The following is a 13,617-nucleotide window of genomic DNA, read 5'->3' on the forward strand; positions in this document are numbered from 1 at the left end:
GATCTTGAACTCTTTTAAGAAACAAATATTTATAGAAAACAGGGTGATAGTACTATTATTCTGCCTTCATGAGACTTCATCTAGAGCATTCCAGTTCCACCTCAGTTCTTGATGCCACATTTTAGGAAGGAAATAAGTATTCTTGAGAGAAGAAACCAGGATGTTAAAGAGCATAGACATCATACCATTAAGGGATAGGATGAAGAAGCTGGGAATATTAGCCTGCAAATATTTGAAGAAAGATAATATAATGATTTGTGCATAGGGAGGACCCTTAGCAGTTGTCTTCCAATGTTTGAAGGGTTGTCACATGAAAAAGGGATTAGATTTGTTTTTCTGGGCCCTAGAGGGCAGAACTGGGAGCTCTCATGAGAGATTATAAAGAGACAGTTTTAGATTTTATTTAAGAAACGAGGTGGCACAGTGGGGAGAGTTCTAGGCCATCTTCAAAAAGACTCATTTTCTTGATGTTCAAATATGACCTCAGACACTTACTAGCTTCTGATCCTGGGGAAGTCACTTAACCTTATTTGCCTCAATATCCTCATCTGTACAATGAACTGGAAGAACAGAAAGAAAACCATGCTAGTATCTTTATCAAGAAACCTCCAGATGCAGTCATGAAGAGATGGACATGACTGAAACAAAATAACAAAAGATATATAATGCTGTTTTGGGAAGGGTTTGATGTATATTGAGAAGAAGTATAGAGGAAAAGGGGCCAGAAACTTATACAAAATGAGGCAGATAGATGACTTGGAGTCAGGAAGACAAGTTTAAATCTGACCTCACACTTACTAGCTGTGTGACCCTGAGCAAGTAATTGAAACCCTATCTGCTTAAGTACTTTCATCTATAAAATGTCAACAATAATAGTATTTATCCCCCAGGGTTGTTGTGAGAATAAAATGAAAGATTTGTGGCTATTAAAATTTTTTAAAAATTATGAGATAGCAACTTGGAGATATCATCTTTTACCTTTCAGATTGGCTAACATAATAAAAGAGTAAAATAATAAATGTTGGAATATGGGGACCCTAATACACTGTTGATGGAACTGTGAACTGCTCCAGTTCACAGGTCATTGTTGGTAGTACATCCTAAATCATTTTTATCTTTAGTAAAATGATTCAGAGGAAGTTAATATTAACAATTCCGGAAACATTTACTAAGTGGCTACTGCATGCAAAGATCCTCTGCTGGCAGCTCTGTTTCCTTGAACCACACTTTTAAAAATCAGTATGTGATGAACGTAGTGATTATAGTAAGAGAAAAAAATACAAAGTATCCTTTCAAACAATTAAAAATAATTTTATTGATAATTTCACTTTGTTTACCTAGCAAATAAGTATTCAGCAACTACAGTAGTTGCCACTTTAAGTGACCACAGAAATCAAAATATATTGTTATATATATATTGTTATTTTACATGGTTCTATACAACTTTATAAAGAAAACATTTGTATATTTTCAGTTAGCTACAGAGTCCCCTTACTAAGTCGTGGGTTATGTGCCTTCAGACACACACACAATCTGGCAATACTCAGTAGGATATGAGCCTCGAATTAAGTAATACTGACATATTAGCAGGATATGACAAAGATTAGAAGTATTTAAAATCTGTAAGCTGCAATATAAAAGCTACTTTTTGGGGCCAGAACTATATTACATAGTTCGCGTTGCTGGGGAATGATGGTTTTTAGCTTAAACATAATTTGGTAAGTATTACATAGTTCAAGTAGCACCTTTCTGATCTTGGCTTCAATAATGCCAAGAATCATCTCTGTTTCTTCCCAGCCTTTATTATTACTTTGAAAATATCAAACTAGCATTTTTAGAAGTTATTGACTATGATTACATTTTTAAAAACAGTGCATATGCTCTTTGTGTGTGCAATTTCCAGGTCTGGCAAAATTCTCGTGCAATGGACTTGAAGTTGTAGGGCATGAGAGGGTAGCCACGTCCAAGGATGCTTGACTGAGCAAGGAATTAGTGCAGAGAAATCAAAATGGGTTACATAGTGGTAAAATACTGCAGCTTCAACTCAACTAGAAACAGAAAGATGATGAAACTTTGAAAATAACACTGACCAATGGCTATCATAGAATTCACTGTCTCCCCCTTTTAAGGCACTGAATGTATTTTTATGATGACAGCAGTTTAAGGCAGTGGCTGTGGAAGCTAATAGACAGGACCCATTGTGTGATTTATAAATAGTATGCACATGGCATGTGAATTACCCACATGGAGTTATTGTCATTTCTTCTTGGCCACAATGTTAGTTTTTGGTTTAGTTTATCATCAGTTTAGAAACTGGCAGGAAACTACATTAGTAGCTTATTTCCTACATGTGGTCTTGGTTACCAAAAAAAAAAAAAGTTCTGTGATATTTTAGGAGTAAAAGGCAAAGCTCTTGGGTCCAATTCAATCCTGTAGGAGCTCTGAGAACATTACAGTGTTGCTCTGCTGGAATTGAGTTAGGATCTTTTGCATTTGCATCCACAGGACAATGACAACTTTGCAATAACAGTGGGAATCTGTACCTTTCAATTTTCTTCCTGTCCCACCTAATTTCCTTTCTTTCTCTTTCCCTCTTTTCTTTCCTCTTGCTCATGTGCATATAACGATGTAACCCCATAAGTAAGACACTTTGCAGAGCAGATTAAAAATTCCTGGAAAATATAAACTGTCAAAGATTTTATAGTTCTTAGAGTACTTTTGTCTGTTGGGGTAGTAAGGCCAAATATCACTATTTTTTTCTGATGGCTAAAATTTGAGGAAAAATGGGAAAATATATGGAGACCATTAATTGCCCTCTGGGGGAAAAAGTTAATAATTGACTGATTAGAGCATCAAAGCCACTTCAGAATAATCTTAGTATCTTAATTAATATTATATACCTACGAACTACTTAATTATAGTATTCAAGGGAGTGTGTGGAGCATGAGGCCTTCTCAATTGCCAAAGTAGACTTCTCCAGGCAATCTACCTTATGGTTGCTACTGGCATCTCTCTTGTTTAAAGGTATGAAGAACGGGACCTGCCCTTAGTTAAGTAATCTAGATGTAGTTAGAAATCATCTAAATATTTACAGAAGTCCAAACTAATCAAATATAGCCTTAAACCCCATCTATGAAAATAGAAACGTCTTCCAAAAACAATCCAAAGGATGTAAAAATTCTCAAAGAACTCAGTCCAAACAATAGTTCAAATATTCCCTCTTTTTCTTTGCTATATTTGTTTCCATCTATTATTTTGAAGGGTGTTCAATTATTTTTTGGACCCATTTCTTAGATGACATTTTCTGAGCCTTCCTTGGGAGGGTTCAAGTATGCTTTTAAACTTGAACAAAAAAAAACCCAGCTAAACTTCACTTTCACACACTTTCACCTCCTATATCTATCAATGCTATATCTAGCCAGTAGTGTTACCCTTGTGATAAAAATTAAAACACCTTTTCTTTTTTTTAGGATTTTTTAAAAGCCCTAATTTAATCACTTTGTACATTTATGATATGCAGAGAAGTCTGTTCTTTTGTATCCTATGTTGGATTCACATCAATAAGAAAACAACTGTTGGACTGAAAATTCTGGTTGAATTCATGCTGAATAGAAATGGCATATTAACCTACAGGAAGTTATTTAGAGTTCCACTGAAGTGCTAACTTCAAAGATTTTAAGTGCTATGACAATGAGGTGCTCTTTCTTTTCTTCCTACTTTCCTTCATGTACTGTAAACAACTAAAGAGACCATGAAGAACTATTAGTATTACGCGAACAATCACTTTCTCACCATTTTTTTGTGCAAACACAAAACTATGACTCCAATGCCCCATTGTCTCAAACATAACAATTCTGTCCAAAATGAAGGGACTACAGTTCAGTGACTCCCTCATTCTTCTTTCATGATGAACTGTATTTATTACTGGAGCGGAAGTTGTCATATCCATGATCATTTGCTTTGAACTTTAAGCAGGATTGCTTTTCCTCCAGGGACTGTTTCTCCTCAAAAGATTGGCACCAACAACACAAGCAAGACTGTCCAAAACAAAAATAAATTATTATCATACACTTATGCTAGTCAAATGTCAAAAAATCTGAGTACATTTTGGGATTCTGACTTTCTATCCATGACAAAAAATCCATGGGCCACTTGAATTTTTTTTCCATAACCAGAAGTTTATGGCAAACCTTAAAAAGGAATCAGAGCAGTTATTCATCAACCCACCTACCTCTCATTTTTTTTTTGATTTATATGTGAAGTACTATTTTTCCTCTGAACACATTTTAAATTAGATTGTGGGAAGGACAAGAAAGGCACAGTAGGGAGAGAAGTGGGCACCTTCATAAATGTGTTGTCTCAGTTTTCTTAGCTGTAAAAAAATGGGATTGATCCTTGAGATCTCTTCTAATATTATCTTTGTATGATTTTGCAAAGAAAATTTGATCTGCTTAATTGACTTTGACTTTGTAAAGATAAAATCTTTCATAAAAGGGATGTTGTTGTTTAGTCAATTTTCAGTCACGTCCAACTCCTTGTGATTCCATTTGGTGTTTTCTTGGCAAAGATACTAGAGAAGTTTGCCATTACAAATGGGAATATTGAAGCAAACTAGATTCAGTGACTTGCCCAGAATATATAACTAATAAGAGTATAAGGTTCAATTTGAGCTCAGGAAGAAGTTTTCCTGACTCCAGGCCTGTCTCTCTATCCACTGGGCCAGCTAGCTGTCCCTAGATGATAATGTAAAATGAGCAGAGTCATTCTCTGTGGGTAAAAAAGAGACTCTTTTTTAAAAACAAAAAACAAAAAAAATTTGATGTTGCAGAAAAACACTTGATTGGGAAAATAGCTAATAATGCTGTATATCACAGATAAACAGGTCATTTATTTCTATCAAATTCTTTTAGGTCCTTTATCTGAGATTATTCAATGTTATAAATCTATTCAAGAGCAGTAAGATTTGATTGAGCTGAAATACTTGCCCTAATCTAATGATCGAAAGTTCATCTACTTGATTAGACCACATGATAGGAACCTGGAAATACTAGTCTTGTTACAAGGTGTTGTTAAGATGGCCCAGCAGAAAAACTTTCATTTAGGGCCTCAGAGATGTGTGTTTATGTTGAAAGAACCAGAGCCTCAGAAGAAACAAGACTGACGCAGCTGTTTACCGTTGCTGTCTCACTGTTTCACTCTGCTTTCTCTGTCAGTTATATACCTCATGTAAAATCCTTGTTGATTCTAATGGTATTTCTATATAGAAAGGAAATTAGCCAAGTTGGAGGGAATGGGAGAGACATGAATAGCTGATCTTGTGAATATAAACCCAGCCTGTGTTTTTATAACAAAACCAGACCTAATCCTGTAAAGTTCGGAGTTCTCTGTGGAAATGAAGGGGAAAAAAGAATGAGAATAAATTGGGGGGATCTATCTTTCACGATAAGGCAAACAGGTAACCTTTGTCTTAAGAATATCCCCTTACCTTAAAGCAGTTTTTGAATCTCTTGCTCACCAAATACAGAGCAATTGGATTAATGCAGGAATTCAATGAAGCCATGTTGATGCCGATGTAGTCCAGGACCAACAGAAAGCTGCAAATGTATCCCCAAAGCATGTCAGTGAGAGCCTACGGCTAATCCATATATTCAAGATAGAGATGAAAGGATATTTTTTAGGTAGAAAAGTTTTTACTCATGAACAGTGGTTTAACTTCCTGTTGGTCTTTATTCCTCCTCATAACTCTTATTTCTTACAATACTTTCCTTTGAGAGTGACCCCTCTGAGCTAAAAGGATTTATGGAGATTGAAGGAATCCTGGTAAATTTAATCTTTATTTAAATTAGCTGAATTTATTTACAGGTATCTCAGTCTCTCTCTCCCCTCCCCACATCATACAAGGCATCATCTGGGATACATATTTATAGTTTATTCTGCAAGTATTAAGTCTGTAACTGTGTATAATGTTCCCACTGTTCCACTCATTTTGTTGTTTGTTTAGTGTTCCATCACAATCATATAGCGCAATTGGTTTAGTCATTCCCCAATTGATAGGCATCCCTTCAATTTCCTTCTTTGCCAACACAATGAGACCTGTGGTAAATCTTTTGGAACACATAGGTTCTTTTCCTTTTTCTCTGATCTCCTTGGAAAACAAACCCAGCAATGCCATAGCTGTGTCTAAGGGTATACACAGTTTTATAAATCTCTGGTCATAATTCCAAATTGCTCTCCAGAATGGTTGGATCAGTTCACAGCTACCAGGTAGATTTAATCTTGTAATTTTTATAGCATTCCTGATTTCCTTTATCCCTCCATTCTGGACATTCCCCATGTTCTCACTCCTCTCCATGACAATGGAACAGAAGACGAAAGATGGAAATTTTTTTTCATGCTCATCCTCTTAGTGAGGAATGCAGAAAGGTACCTTTCTGCAGCGGCAGTACTCCCAAGGAGCATTTCATGAACTAGACTCTTTCTTTATGATGCCATTCTTACCTCAGAAGTTCACATCTATTGGGATCACTTTGATCATAGAGAGTGAACTTCAAAATCCTGCTGAGATGAAGGGGAAGCCAACACAGAGCAAAAACCAGCACCAGGCAAAAAACAGTTTTGGCTACTTCACGTCTCTGAAAGGAAAGGAAAGCCAAGTCTTTAGATGGAGGCATAGTGTCACCATCAGAAATATTTTCCTAAAACAAAATAGTTGAGGTAAGATAAGTACCGAAGGAATAAATACTGGAAGGTATCCAGAATGATGAGTTTTAAGTCAAATAGCTTTTCTAAATGAGAATGAATGGAATAGAACAACGTTGGCAAAGTATTGGCATAGGTGCTGAGTTTTTGGAGGTAGGAGAGGGGGGCAGAGCTGCTCCATTCGTCCTCTTCCCAGCACCTACAGACATTTTTTGCATGCTCTGCCCCTCTGTCCAGCTGCCCAAAGAGGGTACTTCCTCCCTCTGTTCTCTGAGGTAATGTGGGGGCCTCACAGGCAGTTTGAAGTTGCAGTTTGGGCATGCAAACTTGAAAACCTTTGCCAATGCTGGAATAGAAGGTCAGTTTGTAAACTCAGTGCTGGTTCTGGCCAAGTCTTTTAGGGACAGGATTTCTAAACCTGGGGTCCATGAATCCCCAGGCATTCTCTAGAATGAATCAAAGATTCTAGGAACTTGTATGGGGAAAAGTACACCTTTATTTTCACAAACCTTTCACTGAAGTTTAGCATATAAAAATCATTTGAAATACTATTCAGCAAAGTCCATAGGCTTTGCCAGACTGCTAAAGGGGTCCATGACACAAAAAGGTTTAGAATACCTGTTTTAGAGTCCGAAACATCGTTCAAAATCAACAGTCCTTAGCCTAGAATCCACAGAATCATTTTGTATTGACTCAATCACTTGGTATAGATTTAAATAAGAAAAAGAAAAACTATGCTGCTATTTCAATAATATTTGTTTTCCTTTGTAATCTTAGGTATTCTGGGTATTTCAAAGCATTATTCAGAGTAGTGGCCTAGATGGATGAGTTCAAAACCGTAAGTTTAAACTAAAGGCACAGATTCTAAAGACTAAGCAAAAATGTATGCATAAAGAGTGTAGTAGTTGAGCCACTAGCAAAAAGCAGTATCATTTTTTCCTTTGTCATATTTGCCTGCTTACAATATAAAAATAATTTATATTAAATATTAAATTAAAAATAAAAATAAGACTTTTGCATTCAGTTGTCAGGTTTTTTTTTTTTTTTTGCTTTCTTACCTGCTTTAAGTGGTCATTTAAAGCGATTTGCATACCACTTTTCTTCCTCAACATTTCACAGGTCATCAAAGTGTAGAAAAATGCAGTGATGGCCAAAGGCAAGCAGAAATAAAAGCTAAACAGCCACCAGTCCTTAACTGTTTTATAAAACTAAAGGGAGAGAAAGAATACCATTAGGAGCAATATCAAATAATATTTAAAAAAATTTATTCTACAAAAGTTTGAACTTGTAAAACATGTATTCAGGTAGTGAGTTCTGAGACTGTGTTTATAGCATCAAACATGATCATGAGGCCTGGAGCTGAAAGGAACATTGACATAATTTAGTCCAACCCTTTCCTTTTACAATTGAGGAAACTGAGGCTCAGGAAGAAGAAGAAGCAACTTGCCTATTGGTATGCTTTGACAAGTTTGTTGGACTTGGTATCAGCAGAGATCTGAATTTGCATTCCACACTCACTATGTGACCAAGGAAATCATATAACATCTCAGCCTCCACTTTTTCATCTCTAAAATGGAGCCCATGATATTTACAATATTTAGCTTGCAGATTGTGATGAGGGAATCATTTTTTTAACCTCAATCCACTCAGCAATCTATAAGTTCAAGCTCCTCACAAAAAAGTCATTCTGTTTTATGACTTCTTCCTCTTGTCCCTTTCTTGAACTGTATTCAAAAGAGACTTCCATTTTTTCCTTTAACTAATGCTGCACAAGTATGTGTAGGTGGAGAAAAGAAATAATAAAAAAGAACATTTTGGTTTGAGGACTTTTTACAATGAGAAAAGGGAATCAAGTGCTATTTCTTTCTCCATTTATCCATGCTTTAATGCCTTTCACTTTCTTCCAGAGACAAGTGCTTTCTTTTCTTCAAAGAAATAAAAGGGAAATGGCATTATACATTGCTCATATCATGATAGGTCCTGTTCTACTGTTCTGAGGATCATAGTCTGGGGGACTTGGTACCTGGCTTTTGGAGGCTAGAATCACATCTCCTGCCAACTGTTCTTGTAATAAAGAAACAAGTAGGTAATTCTATTTAGTTTTAACTTTGGGAACAAAGAAAATAATAAAGAAATAATAAAAGTAAAGAAAAAAGTAAGTAATTCTATTTAGTTTTAACTTTGGGAACAAAGAAAAAAAGAACAACTAGGCATATAACCATTCAGAAGCCTTACGTGTGAAGGTTAAGTTCAGTTACTTATATATAGCATTTTGATGCCTCAGCCATTTGTCTGAATAGAAAAGCTAAATTCAAACAACATATTTCACAGTTTTTCTAGCTTCAGAAATAGTCAGAGATTTGATCTATGCTCTGTTTTAGTCCCTGGAATTCTCTTGAAAAAGAGATTTACAGTCTGAGGACCTGGGTTCCAAACTCAGCTTCACTATTTACTATTTCTGTAACTTGGGTCAAGTCATCTCCTTTTTGTTCCATATTTTCCTTATCTGTAACATGAATTTGGACTCATTAATCTCTACTGTCTCTTCCAGCTCTAAATTCTTTTAACTATGAGCACCCTTGGCCATTGCAGAACACATTTTGTTGCAATTCTGAGTTCCAGTGGATCTAGTTTTTTTTTTTATTTTTTATTTTTATCTCAACTCTTAATTCAAGTCACAGTCTATTATGAAGCAGTCACGTTCTATTTCAAATAAGTGGGGCACTGAGAAACAAAATAGCTAAACATCCATGGAATAAGAACAGTTTTCTCTGGAGCCCAATAACATATTTACCTGCATAAAGGAAGTTTTCTGAGTAGGATGAAGCAAACAAATTCGAAGGTACTTTCCTTTGTAGTCCATAGTAATCATATCAAAACCAATCGCTTCGGGGACAGCCAGAACAACAGAAACAACCCAAATTAAAACAATTTCCACTGCGGTCCATTTCGGCACTCCAATCCCCTTAATCCGGCTCCAGGAAGCAACAGCCCGATACCTTATAATGAACACATAGGGAAGATATTAAAGCTAAGAGGAAGTGGTCATAGTCAACAATAAATAAACCCCTATCTCCATCTCAGCCAGTAATTGTGCATTTACAATATTATTTGCTTGTATATAAGATCTCACCTGTCAATACTTAGAGCACATAAGCTGAGTACCGTGATGCCCACAGAAGCCTTTTGAATAAAGGGGACCAACTTGCACATTTCAACTCCAAAGGGCCAATCTTCCGCAAGCAGCTGCATTGAGAAAATATGAAGCTATGTTACACACAATTTCAAAAGGTTCTTTAAGAACTGCATTTGCTTCTGCATAGAGCCCAAAGCTCTTTTCTTGGTGTATTTCACATACAAAGGGATATCAGAAACCCTGGTACTTACTTATTCTTCTCATGGAATAACTTTTGAAAATGATAATATGGAAAAGGGGAGTGTGGGGAGAATAAAGAAAATTCAACTTGGTCCCCACTTTGGGGTATTGGTTATCAGTATATCCTTAGTTCATTCCCAAGCTTTATGCTGCTGAATACCCCTCATTAAAAGTGATAAAGGTTGTCACTATGCTTATAAGTAATGAAGGTTTTATCAAAGAAATTAAGATAAATATATGCCAACATGTACATAAATGGATATATGTATGAGTGCGTGTGTATATATGTACTCTCTATAAGTATATTTAGTAGACATATATACTCTCTACATAAATATATATAACATATATAATATATATACACTCTATACTATACTCTATATAAATATATATCTATATATATATAAATACTCTCTCCCTTTCTGAGAGAGAGAAAAAAAATGAATGAATTTTCTGTCTCACTATCTAAAGGCAATATCTACCAATAACTACATTCAAAATTCTACTTATAAACTTTCTTTAGAATTTTCTGAAGCATTCAGATGACTTTAAGGTTATATGTGTGTAGTGTGGGGAAAGATTAATCTAAATGAAAAAATAAATAAATAAATGGGGGAAGAACATGAGAAAGACTTGAGGACATAGGATCAACAGGAAGCCTGAGAGTCAGGAAAATCTGAGTTCAAGTCTGGCTTCTCAAACAGAAGCAAACAATTTTACCTCTTAGTGACCCTAGTCCACTCTAAGACTGTAAGGTGTAGAGGAGGTACCAATCTAGATTGACAGTTTTGGAGTTTCCTTACTAAGAATTATATCCCTACAGTCATATACAGGTTTGATCTAAATATTCTCTTCCCTCCGTCTGTCTCCCCTCCATCACTCAATTATAAGTAGAAGGAAAATTAGAAATACACATGTATCATTTTTAGGGCAGACAACAGAATTTTCTTTGGGACAACTGGGTGTCCCAAAGTAATGAATCATTTTAGGTGAACATCTGGATAAAATGTTCATTGGGTTCTGAATTCAAAGGGAAATATTTCTAGGCTTTGTTTTTGTTTTTTAAATGTTTTCAAAAATAACTACCCTTTCACCCTCACCAAAAAAAAGAAAAAAAAAGAAATGGAAATGCTATGCTTAGGTCTTACTGTCTTTTCACCAATGTACCATTTTCTTTTGTTGCTGATTTAATTTAATTGAAATTGTTTCAATATACAAGAATCCACCCCCCCTCACCTCTCCATACACATAGAAAAAAGCTAAAAAAAAAGAAAAATCTTGTAACAAATATGCATACTTAAGAAAAATGAGTTCCCGTACACTATGCAACATGTTCCCTGAATTTTTCAGGCTGGGTGAACATTACTTTGTTCAAAACTTAACGTAGTGCTAGTGAATGAGTCATTTTTATAATGGTCAAATGAGTAAAAATTGAGCTGTCTGTACATGTTGGAAAGAAGGAGGAAAGGAAAGAAGGAGGCATTTATTAAGTATGCATTACATGCTAGGTGGTAGATACTATAATAAGATGCTTTATGAATATGATCTTATTTGATCCTCTCAACAACCTCGAAGGTAGGTGATATTATCATTTCCATTTTACATGGAAACTGAGGCAGACAGAGATTAAATAACTTGTCTAGAGTTATAAAACTAGTATCTGAGGTTGGATTCAAACTGGGGTATCCCTAATTTTAGGCCCAGTGCTCAATCCACTGTACCACCTGCATGCCCTGAGTTTACCCTTAGCTTGGAATTGGTTTATTGCTATTAAGATTTGATATAAGGCAAATTCAAGTTTTAATTGCTTGTTAAGTCACAACTTAATCAAATGTCCTTCATTTTACTTAGAGGAAATAAGATTAAATCACTAGCTCACGGTCAGTTAGATCCAAAGTCTCTTACCCTGAAGAATGTAAGCTCCTTCACAACAGGGACTGCTTCTTTTGTTCATTTGTATCTTCAGCACTTAGCACAGTGCCTTTAATTTTTTTTTCCCTCCTGAATCTGTGATTTCATAAATGTTTGGAAACTCAAGGTAAAGAAACTCCCTGTACTAATGCAGATTGACAGCTGTTCTGCATTTTAGAATATGAGATAATCATCTGGAGGCACTAAGAGCTTCCATAACATGTCCTCAGTCACATAAGGACAGAATTTGAACATGGATACTCTGAACCTAAGTTTAGCTTTCTCCACATCCCAACTCACTTTGTATAAAGCATATGCTTAAGTCATTTGTTGAATAAAATTGGACCTGATAAACAGTCTTTTCCTTGAGGAATCAGAGAAAAAAAACCCTCTGTTTTCTGGAAAATTCTCTTCATAGAAAAGACAGGATTAGAGAAATCTTTAAAAACCTACAGTCTTATGTTTATAGAACTCTGACCTAGGCAGATGAACGCACATATATTCATTTAATCATCTGAACATTTTATCTACATGACACCAAAACACTTGAATATTTCTGAAAAATGTATTCTCTCTCAAAACAATCTTGAACAAACATGCAAGTTATGGTGATACGTGAATGAATACAGTCACTGAGAGGATTTGAATCTAAGGGGAGATATTGGGTGGAAACAATCCAGTTTCAGGGTCCATTAACTGAACTGACATCTTATTTCAAGGTTGAACAGGGCTGGGTTGGTATTCTTTCAAGGATGCTATTTTCTTTGGCTCAGTGCAAAGTTGGATTATTGCTTTTTATACCAGCTGGAGATCTGCAAAACAACCTCTGACCTGGAGCTATCATAGTGAAACTACAAAAGCAAACTAAAAATTTTAACCACCTCACTACAGCTCAACTTAGTAACAATAGGTAACCAGTGCCCTAACCGTGACATTACAGTTCTCTAATGTCATCTTCCTATAAGAAAGGGGCTAAATCTTGCTAGCTGGTGAACTTTGATGTTGCTACACTTCAACAGCAGTTGAAAGTCTTGACTTTGATAGACAGTTGCTTGTCCTCCCCTGAAAAGTTTAATCCATGCCCCCACTTTACATTGATTTTGGAATGCCTTTGCCAAATCTGACAGCATCTGATATGACCAGTACTGGCATAAAGTCAGTTCTCATATCTCTAGGTTTAAAGGGATGGGACAACAGAATTTTGGGGCTATTTCAGTGCTAAAAATGGGGTTAAGACACAGATGCCTCCCAAACTGAGCCAAATTTCCTTTCAGGGAAAAAGACTGGATGGTTTGGGAAGGCATCACACATATAACCAAGAAGAGTTCTCTAAAATTTCATAGGAAATGATACTCTTCCCCCAGGTTATGCTGGCAACCAGAACAAACTTCTTCCACCTTCCTTTGACTAGAGCATGGTGGGTACTAGGTCTTGGCTACTTCTTCTACCTATATTCTGCTGCTATGAGGACAGATATGTCAAGGGAAGTGAGCAACACTCCCCACCCTTTATTTTCAAAAGATCCTGAAAAATATCCTATTCCTTTTTTTTTTCTCATTTCAACCTCAAGAATTCATCACTCTGTTTCCTTATTTCTCAGATGGAAAGAATAACTATTTTCACTACTTTTT

General features: G+C 35.8%; 1 protein-coding gene across 2 annotated transcripts in view; it reads right to left on the reverse strand.

The window, feature by feature from the left end:
• Nucleotides 1-1,290: 1,290 nt before the first annotated feature.
• The window catches only part of EDNRB (endothelin receptor type B), a 28,033-nt gene continuing 15,706 nt past the window's right edge, over nt 1,291-13,617 (reverse strand). For both annotated transcript variants that reach the window (XM_007501484.3, XM_007501485.2), the window contains exons 3-8: nt 9,833-9,945; nt 9,494-9,698; nt 7,758-7,907; nt 6,499-6,632; nt 5,486-5,594; nt 1,291-4,037 (exon numbers count right to left, since the gene is read on the reverse strand). In XM_007501484.3, the coding sequence (XP_007501546.1) occupies nt 3,903-4,037; nt 5,486-5,594; nt 6,499-6,632; nt 7,758-7,907; nt 9,494-9,698; nt 9,833-9,945 (846 nt within the window). In that variant the 3' untranslated portion in view covers nt 1,291-3,902. The remainder of the gene's footprint in view (nt 4,038-5,485; nt 5,595-6,498; nt 6,633-7,757; nt 7,908-9,493; nt 9,699-9,832; nt 9,946-13,617) is intronic.

This window comes from Monodelphis domestica, chromosome 8, assembly GCF_027887165.1.
Source record: "Monodelphis domestica isolate mMonDom1 chromosome 8, mMonDom1.pri, whole genome shotgun sequence".
Lineage (NCBI taxonomy): Eukaryota > Metazoa > Chordata > Mammalia > Didelphimorphia > Didelphidae > Monodelphis > Monodelphis domestica.